At 37.6% G+C, this 19,749-nt stretch overlaps 2 protein-coding genes across 6 annotated transcripts; one reads left to right on the top strand and one right to left on the bottom strand.

Annotated features, from left to right (window-relative positions):
* The first annotated feature begins 321 nt into the window (after window positions 1–321).
* Window positions 322–2,346, top strand: aamdc (adipogenesis associated, Mth938 domain containing). 3 transcript variants are annotated; one of them, XM_077193919.1, is made up of 4 exons: window positions 322–429; window positions 865–1,007; window positions 1,772–1,867; window positions 1,958–2,346. In XM_077193919.1, exons 2-4 carry the CDS (start codon window positions 876–878, stop codon window positions 2,096–2,098), a joined length of 369 nt encoding a protein of 122 aa, XP_077050034.1. In that variant the 5' UTR covers window positions 322–429; window positions 865–875; the 3' UTR covers window positions 2,099–2,346. The 3 variants fall into 3 exon arrangements, with proteins under 3 accessions (XP_077050034.1, XP_077050032.1, XP_077050031.1); XM_077193917.1 differs by having other exon boundaries at window positions 371–470; XM_077193916.1 differs by having other exon boundaries at window positions 400–585.
* On the bottom strand, window positions 2,296–19,509 carry ints4 (integrator complex subunit 4). Of its 3 annotated transcripts, none has more exons than XM_077193913.1 (24): window positions 19,473–19,509; window positions 19,201–19,277; window positions 18,213–18,410; window positions 17,900–18,017; window positions 17,077–17,183; window positions 16,713–16,916; window positions 16,575–16,625; window positions 15,903–15,991; window positions 13,529–13,649; window positions 13,369–13,440; window positions 13,108–13,282; window positions 12,799–13,004; window positions 12,117–12,259; window positions 11,913–12,028; window positions 11,473–11,606; window positions 7,420–7,580; window positions 7,237–7,330; window positions 6,670–6,750; window positions 6,446–6,576; window positions 6,301–6,360; window positions 4,492–4,651; window positions 4,254–4,397; window positions 3,736–3,856; window positions 2,296–2,684 (listed from the first exon to the last, which is right to left on the bottom strand). In XM_077193913.1, coding segments are annotated over exons 1-24 (2,952 nt in total). In that variant the 5' UTR covers window positions 19,474–19,509; the 3' UTR covers window positions 2,296–2,496. The 3 variants fall into 3 exon arrangements, with proteins under 3 accessions (XP_077050028.1, XP_077050029.1, XP_077050030.1); XM_077193914.1 differs by having other exon boundaries at window positions 18,213–18,407; XM_077193915.1 differs by lacking the exon at window positions 19,473–19,509 and having other exon boundaries at window positions 19,201–19,293.
* Between the last annotated feature and the right edge of the window lie 240 nt (window positions 19,510–19,749).

The following is a 19,749-nucleotide window of genomic DNA, read 5'->3' as shown; positions in this document are numbered from 1 at the left end:
CACTACTATATTATAAACTGTCGTGCTTGTGTTTATTAAAATATTTTTTCATATATGAATAATTAAATAAATTAAATTTAAATGTAATAAAACTTAAAAGAACAAATTATATTGATTCATTCTGACATAAAATAACAAGGTTATTTTATTTATTCTTTTAAATTAAATCATTTACTATATTATACAATTCAAATATTAATTATTACTTTATTATCCGATTTATCCAATCCTAGTGGCTGCTGAGAGGATGTGGACCATGCCGTTGACTGACTGACTCCAGCTTTTGCTACGTCATTGAACGGCAGCCAATCAGCGTAAAGGGCTGAAGCGTACGCTGATTAGACGCTGGCCAGTAACGTACGTGGTGGGTGTGGCCTGCCGTCACATGAAGAAAAGCACAACACAAGCAAGATTGAGTTGCAGGCCGAGGCAAGATTATATAAATGAAAAACATTTATAGTGCATGAGTTGTAAGTGTATAAAGTTATTTTTGTAATAAAAATGATTAGTTGCCATGAATAAAAAAATCGTTAGAGAAAGCAGGTTTTATGACATGCATTCATGCATGTACAAATGCTAAGCTGGGTAGGTTAAGGTTTATCTTTTGTAAATTGTTTTTTTAAGTTAATTAAGTGTTTAAAAAAGCAGTTAGGGCTTATTAGAGTGACATCCTGTACAAAGATGGTAATACTATGGTACTGAAAGATTAACATTTTGATGTACCAATGATTTTACATGACACTTTGAGGAACTAGCCTGGTACTTGTTCAAAAAACATGGTATTATAATATAGTATAATACAAATTTAAAAAGTAAAGAAAAAGACTAATAAATGCATCTGATTTGTCTTCCACTCTGTTACAGGAAAGCTGAGCATGTCTTCTCCAGAGATTGCTTCCTTATCCTGGGGCCACATGAAGGTCAAAGGTTGCTCTGCATCCTATAAAGACTGTAAAGTGTGGCCGGGTGGCAGTCGTGCCTGGGACTGGCGTGAAACCGGCACAGATGTAAGTTGAACACCAGATCACACTGTAAAATCACCCTCATCTTTATTACATAGTTCTGGCATGAAACTATGAATGGTTCAGGCAGATAGGGCTTTAACTTATCGTAGCACAGCTGATTGGTTGATGTTGCATCAGCGGCCAATGAGCTTGCTGCTCAAACATTCAACTACTTGGCAATGTTTTCTGTTAACAGTCTGCAGCGTGCTTTCAGAACCCTCCCCCTTCCCCAGCGCCACCTGTATAGATCTGCTACGGGGTAAATCATGTGTTACATGTGCAGCAGCAGCATTATGTCTTATATGCTCACAGCAATGTCTGTGAAGGTATTCACTGTAGCAAGTCACGGTACTTGCTCTGCAGCAGCAGCAGCTTGGCAGATCCATTACGCCACAACATTAACATTGCCAATCTCTATTACCATACCAATCTCCCGAGTTTTGTCATGACAGAATTACATTATCTTCTTAAAATTTGATATTTTCATAAAAACAGCAATGTATGCTTTGTAAAATCTGTTTTAGTATTCATTGCACTTTTATACTATTTACATTTATGCATTTGACAGATGCTTTTATCCAAAGCAACTTGCATTTCATTCAAGGATATTTCATTGCATTCTATGAAATAACACAAATAGATATATGGGAGCTATGTAGTGACCAAAAATGTTCAATATATCAATATTATCTTGTATTTCAACCAGTTTGCTTTAAATGTTATTTATTAGAGATGTTTCTAACCAAGCACATCTATGCTCCTGCCAGCATTATCCCGGTGTCCAGCCAGCTGATCTGGAGGAGGTCCTGAGGAAAGGGGTGCAGACGCTGGTCATAGGAAGAGGGATGAGTGAAGCTCTACAGGTAGGATTGTGATTTTGGTGATCAGCACTGTCCATGATCTGAATATTTCAATCCTTAAATAAGCTAATCTTTTTATCTTTTATGTTTCAGGTGCCTCCCGCCACCGTAGATTACGTGAAGAAGCAGGGTGTCGACTTCAGGGTGTTCCAGACCGAGCAGGCTGTTAAAGAATATAACGCTCTGGCGGGACAGGGTGCTAAAGTGGGCGGGGTCTTCCACTCCACCTGCTGATGACATCATTAACACAACCAGCTAATTCATTTTAGGCAGTGTTAATAGTGCCTTACACTTCAAATTAACATTGTCTTCTTAATAGATGCTTAATAATTTGCTCTCTGGGCTACTGGAGGAAATATCCTTACTTTTGGTGAAAATGTTATTTGCTTTATAATCAAATGAAAATACCCCATTATCTCACACACAAGTGATACAAATGAACAAAAATGATTTATTTAAGATTAAACATAATTGTGAAAACATTTGATTTTGTGTTGGCTCTTAATTTCTCTCTATCTCACACACACACACACACACACACACACACACACACACACACACACACACACACACACACACACACACACACACACACACACACACACACACACACACACACACACACACACGGGTCAGCGACGAGCTGGTTTGGGCATAATGAAGACTTTAACAGGATTGCTGAGGTGGATTGTGCCCTCAATTGAGCTCTCGCTGGTGGGGAGACCGTCCATACTCTCATTCCACGCAGGTTTAGAGACATATAGTTTACAGCTGCTGGTGCTGTAGGCCAGAAGCAACCGCACTTCAATCTGACAGGGCTCTGAGAGTAAAAACACACACAGACATGAGATGCACTTCAGACTACATTCTACTTTACACTGTGAATGTACTCTTGAAAAAAGACTGGGATGGTAACAGATGATATTAATATGATATATATATATATATATACACAGACATTAAAAACCTACAGTATTTACATGGTAATCCAAGGTGCTTTTGTTAGTGTAGTATAACAAAACGCTTTATTTGTAATGTTTTTCTGCAATTTGTTAGTAAGCATAAAACAAAGGTCATAAATAACACTTTCACTTTGGAATAACATACACTGATGAGTTGTGTACAGTGGACCTTTTGAATTATTTTCCAATTATTAACATCACAAAAAGTTTGTTTTAATTTTTTATAGTTTCAAGTACATTTATAACACTATACTTTGTGTGTTGATACGTTGTTATCAAATCACAGAAAATGGTTGAAGAGGACCTTTTATGCCCTTTTTCAGAGTTTTGATTTTGTGGTCTATTAGAAAAAGGGTTTATGGTTGAATGTTCAAAAAACATAATTTTTCCACAAAGATTGACTGTTGCAGCCCCTCTCTGTTTAGTGTTTCTAATACCAACGGCTGAGAGATTGATTAAAAATTTGACATTAATCAATCTCAAAAATGTTTTACTCTTTTTGGTAAGTCATAGAAATTCTATTGTGTATTTTTATCTTTATCTTTTGGGACAAATGGGACCATTTCTGTTCACCACTATATGACTAAAGCAGAAATGCATTTAGCCTCAGCTGAGGTGCTCCGTATTCTTCTGGTCACACTCACAGATAAAATAACTCAAGCAATATGCTGCCTTGTTGGACTAGATGCAGTTCTATTTATATCTGTGGAACTGTGAAGGGTTCATGGTGTTCGCTACCAGCAGAGAAGGATTTGTCTTTGTGTTTGCATCATTATTTTATACAAGGACTAAACACAAAGAATAGCTTCAGCATAATGATACTTGACCAAAAATACACAACTGATGTCTTGATGTGCATGTGTCTGTTACTATCAGCAGAAAAAGACACATTTCAGAAAGGATACCAACCTGTCCAGGCAGAATGAGAGAGATAAACCTGCGTGATCAGTCGCACACGTCCAGGTCCTGGGGTCCTGAAATCTCCAGGTTTGGGGTGGATTATGTGAGACTGTCCATCTGGATACAGCACCTGTGGGAGGACGAGAAAAAAAAGTGATTCATGTGTGTGAATTGTACACAAATTGAATTAAACTGATTTAAAGTAAAGTCATTTTATGCCTGAAACAATGGCAGAGTATTGACATCTATGCAACGGGCAGACGCTCTTATCCAAAGTTTCTTGCAATGCATTCAGGTAACATTTTTATCAGTAAAAACCCGTGAGATTGGCGTTGCTAGCGCCATGCTCTATTGTTTGAGCAACGGGAATACGTAGGGTGGGATTTAAGTACGTCAATTGAGAATTGATTAGATGGTGAAAAGCTTTTTCTTCAATAAATTGTTCTAAAAAAACATGAATGTGCATTTCAGTTTTTCTTCGTTTATATGTGATTTGACTGAAAAGAAATGAGGTTGAAGCATCTAACCTGCACTTTGACTGTTGTCTGTGGGTCTTGTACATGTTCAAGAGTAGCGTCTATATCTAACGCCACCACCAGACCAGAGGTGAATCTCAAAGCGTTGTCTGATTCTCCTGTCGGCTCGATAATTGTTGCTGACGCCCTGTGGATCTGAACAAACCAAAATAAACGGAAAAAAAGGGATAATTCAACACACGTTTGGGAACAAACAAGCTGTTTCCTGTATCCTCTTGAATCTGCGCACCTGCTCAGGTAGTTTGAGATGGATGAATCTGCTTTGCCGCAGTGTGGTCTGAAAGATTTTAACCAGATCATGAGGTTTGCAGGCCGTCAGCCTGGGCATCAACTCCAAGAGTTTCTCAACAAAACTGTCCTGGAAATGGGGCAACTCTGTCATGAAGAGCCTGAGAATGGAAAGACAAGAATATTCAGTGATTCTTCACAAGTCATCGTATAGATAGAGATTTGATGCATTTATAACACAGTAATTTAGGTAAGCGCAAGCTCACACTACAGGACTGTAAGACTAGCTGAATTGCTGTGGTGCTCACACTACACAATGAGGTTTCTTGTCATTTGTCGTTGTTGTCTTGTCATATCAGCGCACATACTAACCTGTATGTATAAGTCTCTAACCTGCTCATACTTAGTGATGTATGTCTCGAGACCACTTTTACGTGGTCTCGGTCTTGTCACGGCCTTGACGGTCTTTGGTCTTGGTCTTGGTCTCGGACCTCTCGGTCTTGTCTAGGTCTCGCTGTCTCAGACCGACATAGTGGTCGGGGGATTTAGCAATACAATACTACAATATCCACGACGACACAACGTTCGATAATGCAACAGCATTTGAATTTTTGTGTGACTCGTTTCGCCTATTTGAACAATGTATATCTTAATGGTCCAGTGGTAGAATTTTCGCCAACCGTGTCAGAGGTTCTGGGTTCTGATCCGCACTCGTATCGTTTTTTTGCCTTTCTCGTTTCTGGTTTCTTTTCTCATCAAAACCTATTATGTTCATCAGTGGTTGTATATCAAGCAGGGACACGTTTGTGTGCATTATGTTTTGTGATTTCACCAGAACGAATAGAGACTAGGCTACTAGCAGTGTTGTGCCTGAACGCGTTCATATTTTGGGCGAATGTGAACAGAACGTACTGTATTTGTGAGAAGAGCCTTCTATAGAGCCTTCCAGTCGAAAACCCGGCTAAAATACACCGTAAACAGGCCTTAATATGTAGCGGAAAAAAACCCCAATCTGGCAACACCAGCCACCAGAGTCGCACCGCCTCATGCGTGATCAAAACAAAATGCAGCAAGGAAGCGTCATATGATCATTTAAACGAGTTTTATGACAAGGTCGGTGAGGATGGGAAAAATCTTACATTTCTGTTCCAACTTTGCCCGCCGATAAAATAACTGCTTTCTGTAGTTCTATTTGGGCTGTGGCAATCATTTTGAAAAATAACAGCTCGCAGCAAAATATGGAAAAAAAGAACTATGAATGAACTAGTTCAAAATTTTAAAGTATTAACTGAACTGAACTAGTTCATTTTAAAATTTGTGAACTGAACTTTAAACTAGTTCATGTAGAAAGTGAACTTTCCCAACACTGTACACAAGTCTATTTTTTTCCTCTCCAGTCTCGGTCTTGGTCTCGACTTGATCTGTCTTGGTCTCGGTCTGGTCTTGGTCTCGATACCCTCTGGTCTTGGTAGTGTCTTGGCCTCGGTTTAGGCGGTCTTGACTACAAGTCTACTCATACTTAAGGATAGGCTACCGCAACGAGCATCAATTTAACCGTGATCCGGGGGTTTGTCACAGACACTGAAAATCTTTCTGTGACAGCAAAATCCAGCCAAAAGTGTTTGCTTGCCTTAAAGGGATAGTTCACAGAAAAATGAAAATTCTGTCATCATTTACTCACCCTCAGGTTGTTCCAAACCTGTAACAATTTGATGGTGAATAAATTTTCATTTTTGGGTGAACTATACAATTTGATGGACAGAATTTTCATTTTTGGGTGAACTATCCCTTTAACATGAAGTGTTTTTACCTTTGAAATGACTCCACATCCTGCAGGAACTTCTCACAAATGCCAAGAACACGATCAACCCTGTTATTCAGAGGAGTAAAGATCATCAGTTTTAAATCCCAGAAATTTTATTGCTTTAAAAAAAAGTGTATTAGTAAGTGCTGACCCTCGTTTGGATCGTGCTGTAAGGATGAGCTGTAACGCTTTCGCCTGCAGTCGCACATTGTGAATTGTGGCAATCTGCTGCGTCTCTAGACCACTGTACAAGAACTCCAGCTTATAGGTCTCATCCAGGATCTGTCACACATCACAAAATGACAACAATGATGCATAAGTAGTCAAAATTTTGGTGGGACGGCTGTGGATTAAATGAACTAGGGTAGGATGTACCTGTCGAGCGGCTGTTGAAACTTTGGCGTTCTGTTTAAGACAGAGCGGAACAGCCATGGTCCATAACTTCTCCTGAAGTGCCTTGGGTTGAAAGAAAAAACAATACAATACAGTTGAAAAGTACAAAAGTTTGGGTTCAGTTAGATTTTTTCATGTTTTTGAAAGAAGTCTGTGATGCTCATCAAGGCTCAAAACTTAAGTAAATAAAAAATCTGGTCAAAGTTTGATCAAAAATAAAGTTTTTTCATGTATTTTAAAAACTAATTTATTTCTGTGAATTTTCAGCATCATTACTCCAGTCTTCAGTGTCACATGATCCTCCAGAAAGCATACAAATATGCTGATTTGATGCTCAAGCAACAATGTTAAAAACAGTTGTGCTGCTTCATATTTTTGTGGAAACTGTAATACATTTTTTCAGAATTCTTTGATGAACAGAAATTTCAAAAGAACAGCATTTATTTGAAATAGAGTTCGTAGTTATAAATGTCTTTACTGTCCTGACCACCGATCAATTTAATGCAACCTTGTTGAATAAAAGTATTAGTGCAGTATATTTGTATTCACCTTGGTAAGCAGTAGCTGGCAGCGCAAATATGTGGCACAGAAATCTGCAGAACCGGCCAACTCAGTCTGCAGCTTCCCCAACCTCTGCAGATCTCTGCATGTGAAAATAAAAATCATCTTTACAAACACCTTATATAGAGACCCTTAAAAACAATATAGGTGTAGTTTATTAAAGGTTTGAACCTGATGGTAAACTCCAGCAGATCCTGAGCACCAGGTGTTTCCAGGTTCTGAAGGGCGCTGACCCGAATGAGACTGTCCTGAAGGAAGTTATGTGCCGAATCCAGACTGCCTGAACCCACACCAGACGCCTCTAGACTAGCAGTCTGCTTTCTGCCCGGCAACTGAGAGAGAAAACATACACCAAAGATATGGAAGATAAAAAAATAAATTAATGTTGAATCACACATTGACAAAACAGTATTTAAAGAGTTTTAATAGGGTTTAATTACAGCACTAAAATAGCATACACAAAAGATTGGGGTCGGTAAGATTTTGTAAAAAAATTTTAAAGTCTCTAATGCTCACCAGTGCTGCATTTATTTGATCAAAAATAGAGTAATATTGTGAAATATTAATACAATTTTAAATAACTGTTTTGTATTTTAATATATTTAAAAATGCAATTTATTCCTGTGATGGTAAAGCTGAATTTTCAACATCATTACTCCAGTCTTCAGTGTCACATATGATGCTTCAAAAATCATACTAATTTGCAGATTTGCTGCTCAAGAAACATTTATTATTATCAGTGTTGAAAACAGCTGTGCTGCTTATATGTTTTTTGCTGCTTCAGTTTTTTTAGGATTCCTTGATGAATAGAAAGTTCAAAAGAACAGCATTTATTTCAAACTGAAATATTTTGCACCATTAATGTTTTTACTGCTTCAGTACAAACACTGTTTTTTTTACAACCCAGTACTACAACCCAGTGTGCCTGTATCTTTTTCTATTGCTGTTCAATTACATGATAGAAAGTCTAAGGCCTTCAAAAGCCGTACAGCAAACCCATCTAATCTGGTGCCTATTACACGACATACCAAGATTGCTGTGGGGACAAAAAGTAAGACTGTTAAGTTAGCACTTTTAAACATCCGCTCACTTAAAAATAAATCACTTTTAGTCAATGACTTAATAACCACATACAACCTGGATTTTATGTTGCTAAATGAAACTTGGCTAGAAGAAAGTTGCAGTGCAACAGTCCTCAATGAAACAGCCCCTCCTAACTTTACTTTTATGAGTGTCTGCAGAGCTGTCAGAAGAGGCGGAGGTTTAGCTGCTCTTTATAAAGATGTCTATCAATGTAAGCTAATATCATTTGGGAATTACCCGTCTTTCGAATATCTGGGTATTGTGTTAAAAGGTGCTCCACGCATTTTACTTATCATTGTTTACAGGCCTCCAAAATACTCTCCAGCTTTTGCTGAGAACTTAACAGAACTGTTAAGTTCTATTTCCTCAGAGTTTGACTGCTTTGCCATTGCTGGAGATTTTAACATTCACATAGATAATGCAGAAAACAATATGGCAAAAGAAATCAAAACTGTTTTAAAAACTTTTGATCTGACTCAGCATGTACATGGAGCCACACATAATCGTGGACACACTCTAGATTTACTTATCAGTAAGGGTCTAAACATTTCATCAATTGTTATTAAGGATGTAGCACTGTCTGATCATTTTTGTATTTTCTTTGATATATTGATCTCTCCTGCCATTGAAGCTAGATCTGTGTCTGTCAAGAAGAGATGCTTAAATGAGAACACTAGTGTACTATTTATGAAGGCTATATCTTTAACACCAAGCATATCTGCTGACTCTGTTGATTTTCTCCTTGATTCTTTTAACTCAAAAGTTAAGAGTGTAATTGATGATATTGCTCCTGTGAAAGTCAGGAAGAAGAGTGGCAGACAAAAAGCACCTTGGAGAAACTCAACAGCAGTGCAAAATATGAAAAGACAATGCAGAAAAGCAGAGCGCATGTGGCGGAAGACAAAACTTGTAGTCCATTATAACATCTACAAAGACAGCATCCATGCTTTCAATAAGGAACTAAGCAAAGCTAGACAGACTTTTTTCCCGAATATTATAAACAGCAACATAAACAACACGCGCACTCTTTTTGCTACTGTAGAGAGACTGACAAACCCCCCAAGCCAGATTCCCAGTGAAATGCTCTCAGTGAGAAAGTGCAGTGAGTTTGCTTCTTTCTTCTCTGAGAAAATCAATAATATCAGAAAGGTGATCAGCTCATCCTTGAGTTGCGCTGGTGTCAGGCAGATCAGACAACAGGACGAGAAAGTAGCCACTATGTCTGATTTCGAAGTATTTGATGGCAAAATTTTGGAAGAAACCGTACAGCAACTAAAAACATCAACCTGCGCCCTTGATGCACTTCCCACATCTTTTTTCAAAAATGTGTTACACAGCTTAGAAGCAGATCTCCTAGAAGTGGTAAATGCCTCACTTCTCTCTGGGAGTTTTCCGACCTCCCTGAAAACTGCTGTTGTCAAGCCCCTCCTGAAAAAGAGCAATCTGGATAAGACCATATTAAACAACTATAGACCGATCTCAAATCTTCCTTTCATAGGCAAGATCATTGAAAAAGTTGTCTTCAATCAGCTGAACAAATTCTTAAGCTCGAATGGATACTTTGACCATTTTCAATCTGGTTTCTGACCGCACCACAGTACAGAGACAACGCTCATAAAGATAATAAATGATATTCGCTTAAATACTGATACAGGCAAATTATCAGTGCTGGTACTACTCGACCTCAGTGCTGCATTTGACACTGTCGATCACAAAATACTTCTTGACAGGCTGGAAAACTGGGTCGGGCTTTCTGGGATAGTCCTAAAATGGTTCAGGTCATACTTAGGAGGCAGAGGTTATTATGTGAGTATAGGAGACCATAAGTCTGAGTGGACATCCATGACATGCGGAGTCCCTCAAGGCTCAATTCTTGCGCCACTCCTATTCAACCTGTACATGCTCCCAATGAGCCAAATAATGAGAAAGAACCAAATCGCTTACCATAGCTATGCAGACGACACACAGCTCTACTTATCCCTATCGCCTAACGATTACAGCCCCATTGACTCCCTTTGCCAATGCATTGATGAAGTAAACAATTGGATGTGCCAAAACTTTCTTCAGTTAAACAAAGACAAAACTGAAGTCATTGCGTTTGGAAACAAAGATGAAGTTCTCAAGGTGAACGCATACCTTCAGTCTAGGGGTCAAACAACTAAAAATCAAGTCAGGAATCTGGGTGTGTCTCTAGAGTCAGACCTTAGTTTCAGTAGTCATGTCAAAGCAATAACTAAATCAGCATATTATCACCTGAAAAATATTGCAAGAATTAGATGCTTTGTTTCCAGTCAAGACTTAGAAAAACGTGTGCATGCTTTCATCACCAGTAGGGTGGATTATTGTAATGGACTCCTCACTGGCCTTCCCAAAAAGACCATAAGACAGTTGCAGCTCATACAGAACGCTGCTGCTAGGATTCTGAGCAGAACCAGAAAATATGAACACATCACACCAGTCCTCAGGTCTTTACACTGGCTGCCAGTTACATTTAGGATTGATTTTAAAGTATTATTACTGGTATATAAATCATTAAATGGCCTAGGACCTCAATACATTGCAGATATGCTCAGTGAATATAAACCCAACAGATCACTCAGATCATTAGGATCACATCGGCTAGAAATAGCAAGGGTTCACTCTAAGCATGGCGAGTCTGCTTTTAGCTACTATGCCAGCCGCAGCTGGAACCAGCTTCCAGAAGAGATCAGATGTGCTCCTACAGTAGTCACATTCAAATCCAGACTCAAAACACATCTGTTTAGCTGTGCATTTACTGAATGAGCACTGTGCCACTGTTCGTCCGACTGTTTGCACTGTATTTTATTTTATGTTTTAATTATTCTGATTTCTGTATTTTATCTTTTATTCTAAACTGTTTTAATTATTCTGATTTCTTTTGATTATTTTAATTTCTTCTATGTAAAGCACTTTGAATTACCATTGTGTATGAAATGTGCTATATAAATAAACTTGCCTTGCCTTGCCTTGCCTTACTGTCCTTTTTGATCAATTTAATGCATCTTTGCAGAATGAATATATGTATATATATATTTTTTTTAATCTTACTGACCCCAAATTTGTGAACAGTAGTGTATATTATATTTAAATAAAAGGAAAGGCTGCAGGCAGGTTTCTCACTCGGAGGTGTGGTACCAGGTGGGACAAGCTGTCACGCAGGTAGGCGTAGTGCCGAAACGTGTGATCTGAGAACAGCGCTGGCATGGTGGGACAGGTCTGGGCTGCGTTGAAGACCAGAACTAAAACAGCAATGTCTGAACAAACCCAGTTTAGGAAAATTCGAACAGAAACATCTCTGAACGAACAGGCAGCAGAAATTATCCAGCTTAGTTCAATTATTTGACATGTTTGAAAAGTGTGAACAGCAAATAAACACATGAAATCAGCTGTCTGGAAATGCGTTTGTGCCTTAATATTCAGATTCAGATTCATTTCTATGTTTTAGGTTTCAATTCAAATTACATATGTGTATTTTTAAGGCATTGTTGACAAAACCAAAGTCTAGATGTAAATACATAGGTAATATGCATTGACGTTGTCATGTCAGATGTGCAGGATACAAGCAGGGTCGTCCATGTCTGGTTCTGGAGTGTCGAAATACGGATGTGTGCTCAGCAGCTCAGGGACGATCGGCAGGACTAGGGTTGGGTGTCGAGCACCGAGAAACTTCAAACATCTGGATTAAAGGAGGAAAAAAATAAAGAAGTCAGAGAATGGGACCAAATGCCTGTGAAGAACAGACAGGAACAGCCACTGGAACTCACTTCCAGACTGAGTTGCGGTCGGTTGGGTACTTGGTGAGGTTCTTCAGGAGTTCCAGGAGGGCCAGCTGAATGCACTCTTTAGTGGACACGTTAGTGTAACACAGCAACTCATGCAGGGCCTCGCGAATGTCCCGCGATGAGTCCTGCAATGAATTGTCAGTTAATTGGCATGATATTAGGGCTGCACTTTTTGCAACTTTTCTGATCAAAACAAAAAAGTGACAAATTTGTTGTGTTGTTGTTGTTTTAAGGGCTGCACAATAGGCTAAAAGTGTGATTATATTAAAATATGACTATAAAATAATTATTATTATAGAATCATTATATAAAATTATAAATGATTATTATTGATATTATTAAATAAAAACAATAAACTAAATAAGAAACATTACTATTATGATATTTCAATGTAAAACACAAAAAATATTTGCTGCTCATTACATGAGATGATTATTGCCGCTTGTTGCATTCTCAAATGCACGTTATGAGCGACCCAAACTAATTTTTCTGTGAGCCGAGCCACTCCGAAACACTGACACACAGCGCTGGGCTTCACTCTTGAAACATGCGGCGCATATATTTATTTAATTGATAAAATTATCCAAACGCAGCTGTTTTGATTTGATAATTGCACTAAGCCATATTGTGATTTCAGGTTTATTTTTCCTTATTTTTTAAGCACCTCCAGGACTGCGAGGACAGTATCCAGCTGGTCTTCTCTGAGGGTGATGTGAGTCGAGATCTGCCGTAACACATGGATGGACTGAAGCCGCACCTCCTCGATTTCATCATTAAACATGTCCACCAGGAAGTCAAGACATTTTTCAGCAAAGCTGGATGATGACTGGGCGAGAGAACAGAGCGCCTCCACCGCAGCGATACGCACCTCTGTGAAGAACAATACCAAATTAATAAACAGGCTCTGGTACAAATCTTGTTAAAGTGCTAAAAATGTTCTCAAAAGATAATGGCTGTGTTTTGTAATACATACCATACATCTCGTCTTCCAGGCCGTGAACAAACGCCCCACAGGCTCCAGAGTCGATGAGGTTTACACCGGTAGTGTCGACTTTCTCTTTGGGAGCGTCGTCGGCCCATCTCCGTCCAGACGAGAACTCTCCAGAAGCGTACAGCTCTTTTGCTCGCTCATGAGCAGTACGTTTCCTCTGAGATACAATGAGAACACCATCTTTTAAATATTTCTTGAGTGTTTCTTGCATTTTTTTCCCCGTCATTTATTGTGTGTAAATACCCTGAGATCTGACATCAGCTTCTTGTCCAAAGTCTGCTCCAGAAAATGAGGGCTGACTTGGTGCATTGAGCCCTGAGAGAGAGAGTGGAACAGTTAGATGGAAAAGTGATAATTAATCACGTGGCTATGCAGATATGCTACAATCACACTCATAACTCACCAGCAGTTTTGCAGCTTGCACTCTGACTACCCATGAGCCATCACTGACCATGTGACAGATCTTCCCGAAGGAGTCGTCCACCAGTCGGATCTCCTCATTGGAGGAGGGGATGGGAACAATACTGTAAATGCACAAGACAGATCAGTGTTCAAATACATCTTAAAAGACTTCATTCTTGAATTTCTTCAATTGAAATTATAAATTAAAGTGATGGCTGCTGTCAGTGTTACTTACAATTAAAGAATGGATGGACATGCCACACTATAATTTGTGATGGAGAAATTCATCTACGCTTAAGATTAAACATTTTTTACACTAGAATGAAGAGTTTGGATATGTAGTATGAGTATGTAACCCTATATTATTGTTTAGCAACAAATACTATTAGGTGGCTAGGGGAATCTTCTGAATGTTGGGAAAATAATGTTTTTGGTTACTAGTTTGTTTGTTAGTTTAGCTTGGGTTATTTTTAAAAGAAATGTGTAGGTTATCTCTCTGCTAAGGGAATATTGGTGCGTTCAAGTCCTCCTGGGAAGTTCGTGTTTACGACGGCAGATGCGGTCACTTTCCTCGGAGATGGCAGTACTTTCTTTTAATTAATTACACAAAAATACAGCAAGGTTTTAAAACTAGTTCTAGGAAATGAAGAACAAAGAAATATGCATCAGGTTTGCTTAGCTTTTTTATGTTTTTTATTAATTTATGAAGCCAATGCAAACCTTATTCGTTACATTATGCCATCATTTTTTGTGCAGGCAATTAGCTTACTTTGCTGTAAATAGAAAAGCCTGACAATATCACTGCTAAATACCATTAAAGGGTTAGTTCACCCAAAAATGAAAATTATGTCATTAATGACTCACACTCATGTCGATCCAAGCCCGTAAGACCTCCGTTCATCTTCGTAACACAGTTTAAGATATTTTAGATTTAGTCCGAGAGTTTTCTGTCCCTCCATTGAAAATCTATGTGCCGTATACTGTCCTTGTCCAGAAAGGCAATAAAGACATCATCAAAGTAGTCCATGTGACATCAGTGGGTTAGTTAGAATTTTTTGAAGCATCGAAAATACATTTTGTTCCAAAAATAACAAAAACGACGACTTTATTCAGCATTGTATTCTCTTCCGGTTCTGTTGTCAATCCGCATTCATGAGTCCGCTGACGTAAGACGAGCTGACGTGTTATCTGGTGCGCCCGAGCTTCGTTTACAGTCTGAGGGAGACGCACGCTGTAAACAAAACAATCTTTGCAAACCTGTCTAAGGATTTCGACACTGGGGAAGACTTGCATTTTTTTTAACCAGACATATTTATTTGAACCCGAATACACGGACGCACACATCAGCAGCGTCTTACGTCATCAGCGTCACTGGCCTCGTGAACGCGGATTGACAACAGAACCGGAAGAGAATACAATGCTGAATAAAGTCGTTTTTTTTGTTATTTTTGGAACAAAATGTATTTTCGATGCTTCAAAAAATTCTAACTAACCCACTGATGTCACATGGACTACTTTGATGATGTCTTTATTGCCTTTCTGGACAAGGATAGTATACGGCACATAGATTTTCAATGGAGGGACAGAAAACTCTCGGACTAAATCTAAAATATCTTAAACTTCTGTTCCGAAGATGAACGGAGGTCTTACGGGCTTGGATCGACATGAGTGTGAGTCATTAATGACATAATTTTCATTTTTGGGTAAACTAACCCTTTAAGTATTGTGTTATTCTGCCATGCAACTCCTAAAGATCGGGGCTTAAAGAAAATCACGAGCATATTTATGACTTTGTTGTGGAGTTCATGTGTGTTCAACGATCTTTACGAGATGACTTGAACGCGCCATAAAAATATGTCCATTTGTTATAAGTGGAAAATATGTGTGATGTCATGTGATTAAGCAACACATTTTGCAATGTTTGCATCTCCCTATACTTTTTGGATAAATAAAAAAATATATATAATTTAATAAAGTGCATGCTTAAAGCTGCAGTCCGTAAGTTTTTTGTTAAAAATGTAAAAGAATTATATAATGAGCGAGTACATCATGAATCCATTTTCCAAACCGTGTTTTTGTCCTATCCTGAATCACTACAGTACACCTATAATAAGTGCTTATATTGGGACTACTTTAGACCGGTCGGGTCGGCAACGCTGCGGAGTAGCCCAGTACCTGCGTGAATTGACATAAACAGAGTGAAGTGGCTCCGGCTACAATTTTCTTCTTCAACGCATGCAGTTCTGTTCATTAACCGCTAGAGTGCCTGAAGTTACGGACTGCAGCTTTAAATAAACAATATGACAGAAAAGTAAACATATATAATGCTGTCCAAAACACAGAAAAGCTCGTAAAAACGGACGGATAACCTCTACCTCTCAGGATAAAGCTGGCTCAGAACCCAAACCATCTGTACCGCTGCTGAACGAACCTGCTCATAATCATCACTCAAGAGCTTACAGGCCTGTCCGAGAAATGAGACATCCATAAATTAGTTATTGGAGATTACTTTTGTAATCTCATGTTCAGTAGAACGAAAGATTTAAAACATACACTGTAGTTCAAAGGTTTGGGGCCAGTACGATTTTTTTGAAAGAAATTAATACTTTTATTCAGCAAGGATGCATTACATTGATTTATAATGTTACAAAATATTTCTATTTCAATTAAATGCTGTTCTTTTGAACTTTCTATTCATAAAGAATCCTGAAAAAATGTATGACGCTCTCCATAAAAATATAGCGCAGCATAACTGTTTTCAGCAATGATAATGAGAAATTTCTTGAGCAGCAAATCAGCATTTTAGAATAAGAATTTCTGAAGAATCATGTGACACTGAAGACTGGGAAATTCAGCTTTGCATCACAGGAATAAATTATATTTTTTGAATACATTCTTATAGAAAATTCTGATTTTAAATGATAATAAGTCTTACTGTATTTTTTGATCAAATAAATGCAGCCTTGGTGAGCAGAAGATACTTATTTCAGAAACACCAAAAATCTTCCCAACCCCAAACTTCAAAGATTATTATTGTTAGTCTTGACCTGGTTATAAATAATCTGTTGAATCGTCATCTCTCTTTCATGTAGCTGCAGCTGATGGGAGAAAGAAAAACAAGTCATTTAAAGAAAGTGGCAATAAATGCAGTTTTAACACCACATTATTCTACAGAGCTCATGTACCATGGCTTTGATGGCAGCGGTGCGGACTCGAGGGTCCTGGTCCTGAAAATAGTCGCTGATCAAACTTTGTACGTCCCGTACGGGTGACGTTTGTGCTACAGGTCCCGCATCAGTCTCTTTACCGAGAGACATATCAACCGTCCCCAGGCAGCCCAAGAGCTGGAGACACTTATTCCTCACCCCAAAATAAGTGCTTGAGAGATGCTGAGGAAAAATATGGCATGAACATAAAATATTTCAAATAATAACAATTCAGAATCAGAATAATATAAAAGCTAGTGAAATCAGTGTGAATAATTGATACTGCCAAAAAGTATGACTGCAGTATTATAAGAAATGATGAAATCTTAGTTATTGCAGTCACCTTGCAGGCCACATCTATAAGTCTCTGAATGACAGCGGTTTTGTCTGGGAGTTGAGTACCGATGATAAGTAGCGTATCCAGCAGCTGCGCCAGAACCTGATGAGACTCTAAAACACAGATGAAATTATTAGAAAAATCCCATTTCCACACAAACTAATCTATGCTGACTAGAACAGTATATTCACACCACATTGCATTATATTCAAGATTTAAAAGTAAAGTTTTTTTTCTCTGCTGGCCTAATCAACACAAAAAACATGATATACTTCAGTATTTTTAATAATGCATTTTTTATGTGCCAGAAATAGCTGCTTTAACTTTCATTAAATGTTTTCCTGCTTCAAAAATTCTGTCCCCAGCACCAGTGCCTTTCATATTTTGAATTAGTTTTTTATATATATATATTTAGTTTTAATGTTAATTTTAGTTAACATCTAAAAAATCTGCTTTTGTCACTTTATTATTATTTTTTAAATATTGCTATTCAGTTTTAACTTACTTTTCATTTCATTTAATTTCAGTTCTATTCATTTTCAGTTAATCATTTTAGTGCTTCAACTTAAACTTATTTCAGTTTATCATCAATGCAACATTTTAAATTTTTGTTCTAATTTAGATTTTTTAACTAACATTTATATTTATTTTAGCTTTATTTCAATTAAAAGAATTTTTAAAATAGTTTTAGTTTGAGTTAACAATACTAGCTGCCCAGCTTATCCTTATATTTATTTATATGTGTATATAAGTGCAACTCATTCACTCAAGATATTTATATTAAGTGTCAAATTAAAATTTTAACAGAACCTCATGATTTTATACTTACTTTCATTGTTGAGAATGTTAATAGCATCGTCTACTATGCAGTCAGGAGTGAAGCCGTGTGTTTTTGATAATAAACCCAGCAGAGAGGCGATCTTCAGCCTGACTGAGTTATCGGACTCCTGTAGACCACATCACCGCATATACATATAAAGAAACAGTTATTAAAAGTAATAAATAATCTTACTTTTCCAAACATATAACTGAAATGTGCAAGTGCATCTTTTTTTTTTTTAAAGTGAGGGACGTAAATATATTTTATGTGAGTATCAAGGAATGTGTATCAGCATGTTTCATGTAGCTTCTGTTTCTGACACCTTGTAATAATGCTCGAGCAGAATGCGCACGACCCCCTCCACACTCTCGGCCTCCACGGGTTTTCGCGCAAAACTCAGCAGGTACTGCAGAGCGTCTGTGGGGCTGCTGGCTTTACACAGGTCAATGTGAAGAGCGGCGGATTTACTGGGTTTGGTCAGTCGAAGTTTCTTTGTAGGAACCTCCTCTAAAGACACCTGCTGCAAAAAGACGAAAACAACAAGACAAAAACATTATCTCATTTGTAATAATTCATGGTAACACAGTACAATATTCATTAGATACAATTAGTTACTACATTAGTTAACATTAACTTTGTTACTTTCAACATTTGCTAATATACTCTATTCAAAATCAAAAGCATTTTTTAACATTAATGCCCTCTGTAGTAACATGAACAGCTGTATTTTTATTAACTAACATTAACGAAGAACAACAAATGCAGTAACATCTGTATTTCTCATAGATAGTTAATGTTAGTTGATACATTAACTACTGTTAACAAATTAAACCTTATTGTCAAGTGTCACCCAACTCATTTAAAAAAGCCCTGATATAATAACTGAGAAAAATAATTATATAACTTATTATTTTAGTCCTGATATTCTCAGACACAACCATGGAGGATTTGCCCATTAATTCTGTTATTCATTTATTATGTATTATCTTCGGCATCACCAATTACACACAAACCAAATAATAGAATAAAGATTTATAGGAAACTGTTAAGTGGGAAGTTACATTGGGACGAGAAAAAGATGTGTGCATATAAAAATGTATAAATAGTGTTCCAGCTGACATTTGAATAAAACAATCACAACCAAATAACATGAATAAATACCGTTGTCATTAGAATAATAATGAATACACACCAATGCTAAAGGCTACATGCTTTGCGTTTATTCTAATATCTTCATGTATAATTATATTCTGTAACCAACACATATTTTATGATAGTGTATGATCAATATATATGATTTACGTGTTCACCTGAGAAACTTTAGAGAATTCCTCATAAACTCGTTTTTTCAGATGAGCAGCCATAGCTGTGTTTATCCGCTCCTGCACTTCTTCGCGCACGCGCGGTTCAGTGGCGTCAGGTTCTTGCGGTGAAACAGCGACGCCACATGGACGGAAGTCTACAAAAATCACACTTTATAGTCAACAACAACAATTCTGTTCACAATCAACTCTGTGAACAACAATTTCATGAACGTTTGAAACGCTTTCTCGTTGAAAGCTTTCAGCTTTTCTTTCGCAACTTTTTACGCACGGTTCAGTGGCGTCAGAACCTTGCGGTGAAACAGCGACGCCACATGGACGGAAGTCTTCAAAAATCACACTAGGACTATATGGGGAGTTCTGGGATCGATGGCTTACTTTGAATGCATTTAATTTCTCATGCATAATACATTTAATGCCACCATATCAGAAACGTCCAGTTCTGATTTTTAATTAAGTTAAATTACAACAATTTACATATTCATTATATTTTTTTCTTGAACTATGCATTAAAACTTAATTTAGAGACTGATTAAA

Source organism: Siphateles boraxobius, unplaced genomic scaffold, assembly GCF_051911475.1.
Source record: "Siphateles boraxobius isolate OS27281-9 unplaced genomic scaffold, OSU_SipBor_1 31, whole genome shotgun sequence".
Taxonomy (NCBI): domain Eukaryota; kingdom Metazoa; phylum Chordata; class Actinopteri; order Cypriniformes; family Leuciscidae; genus Siphateles; species Siphateles boraxobius.
Note: the sequence above shows the minus strand (reverse complement) of the source record. Positions and strands in the feature narration are given on the sequence as shown.

Bases quoted from the DNA above. Each gene is read 5' to 3' on its own strand.
- aamdc (XM_077193916.1), top strand. From the start codon at position 549: ATGACATGCATTCATGCATGTACAAATGCTAAGCTGG. The intron at 586-864 runs GTAGGTTAAGGT...ACTCTGTTACAG, and splicing joins ATGTACAAATGCTAAGCTGG to GAAAGCTGAGCATGTCTTCT. The intron at 1,008-1,771 runs GTAAGTTGAACA...TGCTCCTGCCAG, and splicing joins GGCGTGAAACCGGCACAGAT to CATTATCCCGGTGTCCAGCC.
- ints4 (XM_077193913.1), bottom strand. The intron at 6,751-7,236 runs GTGAATACAAAT...TTTCAACCCAAG, and splicing joins GCCAGCTACTGCTTACCAAG to GCACTTCAGGAGAAGTTATG. The intron at 3,857-4,253 runs GTTAGATGCTTC...GTCCTCCCACAG, and splicing joins AGACAACAGTCAAAGTGCAG to GTGCTGTATCCAGATGGACA.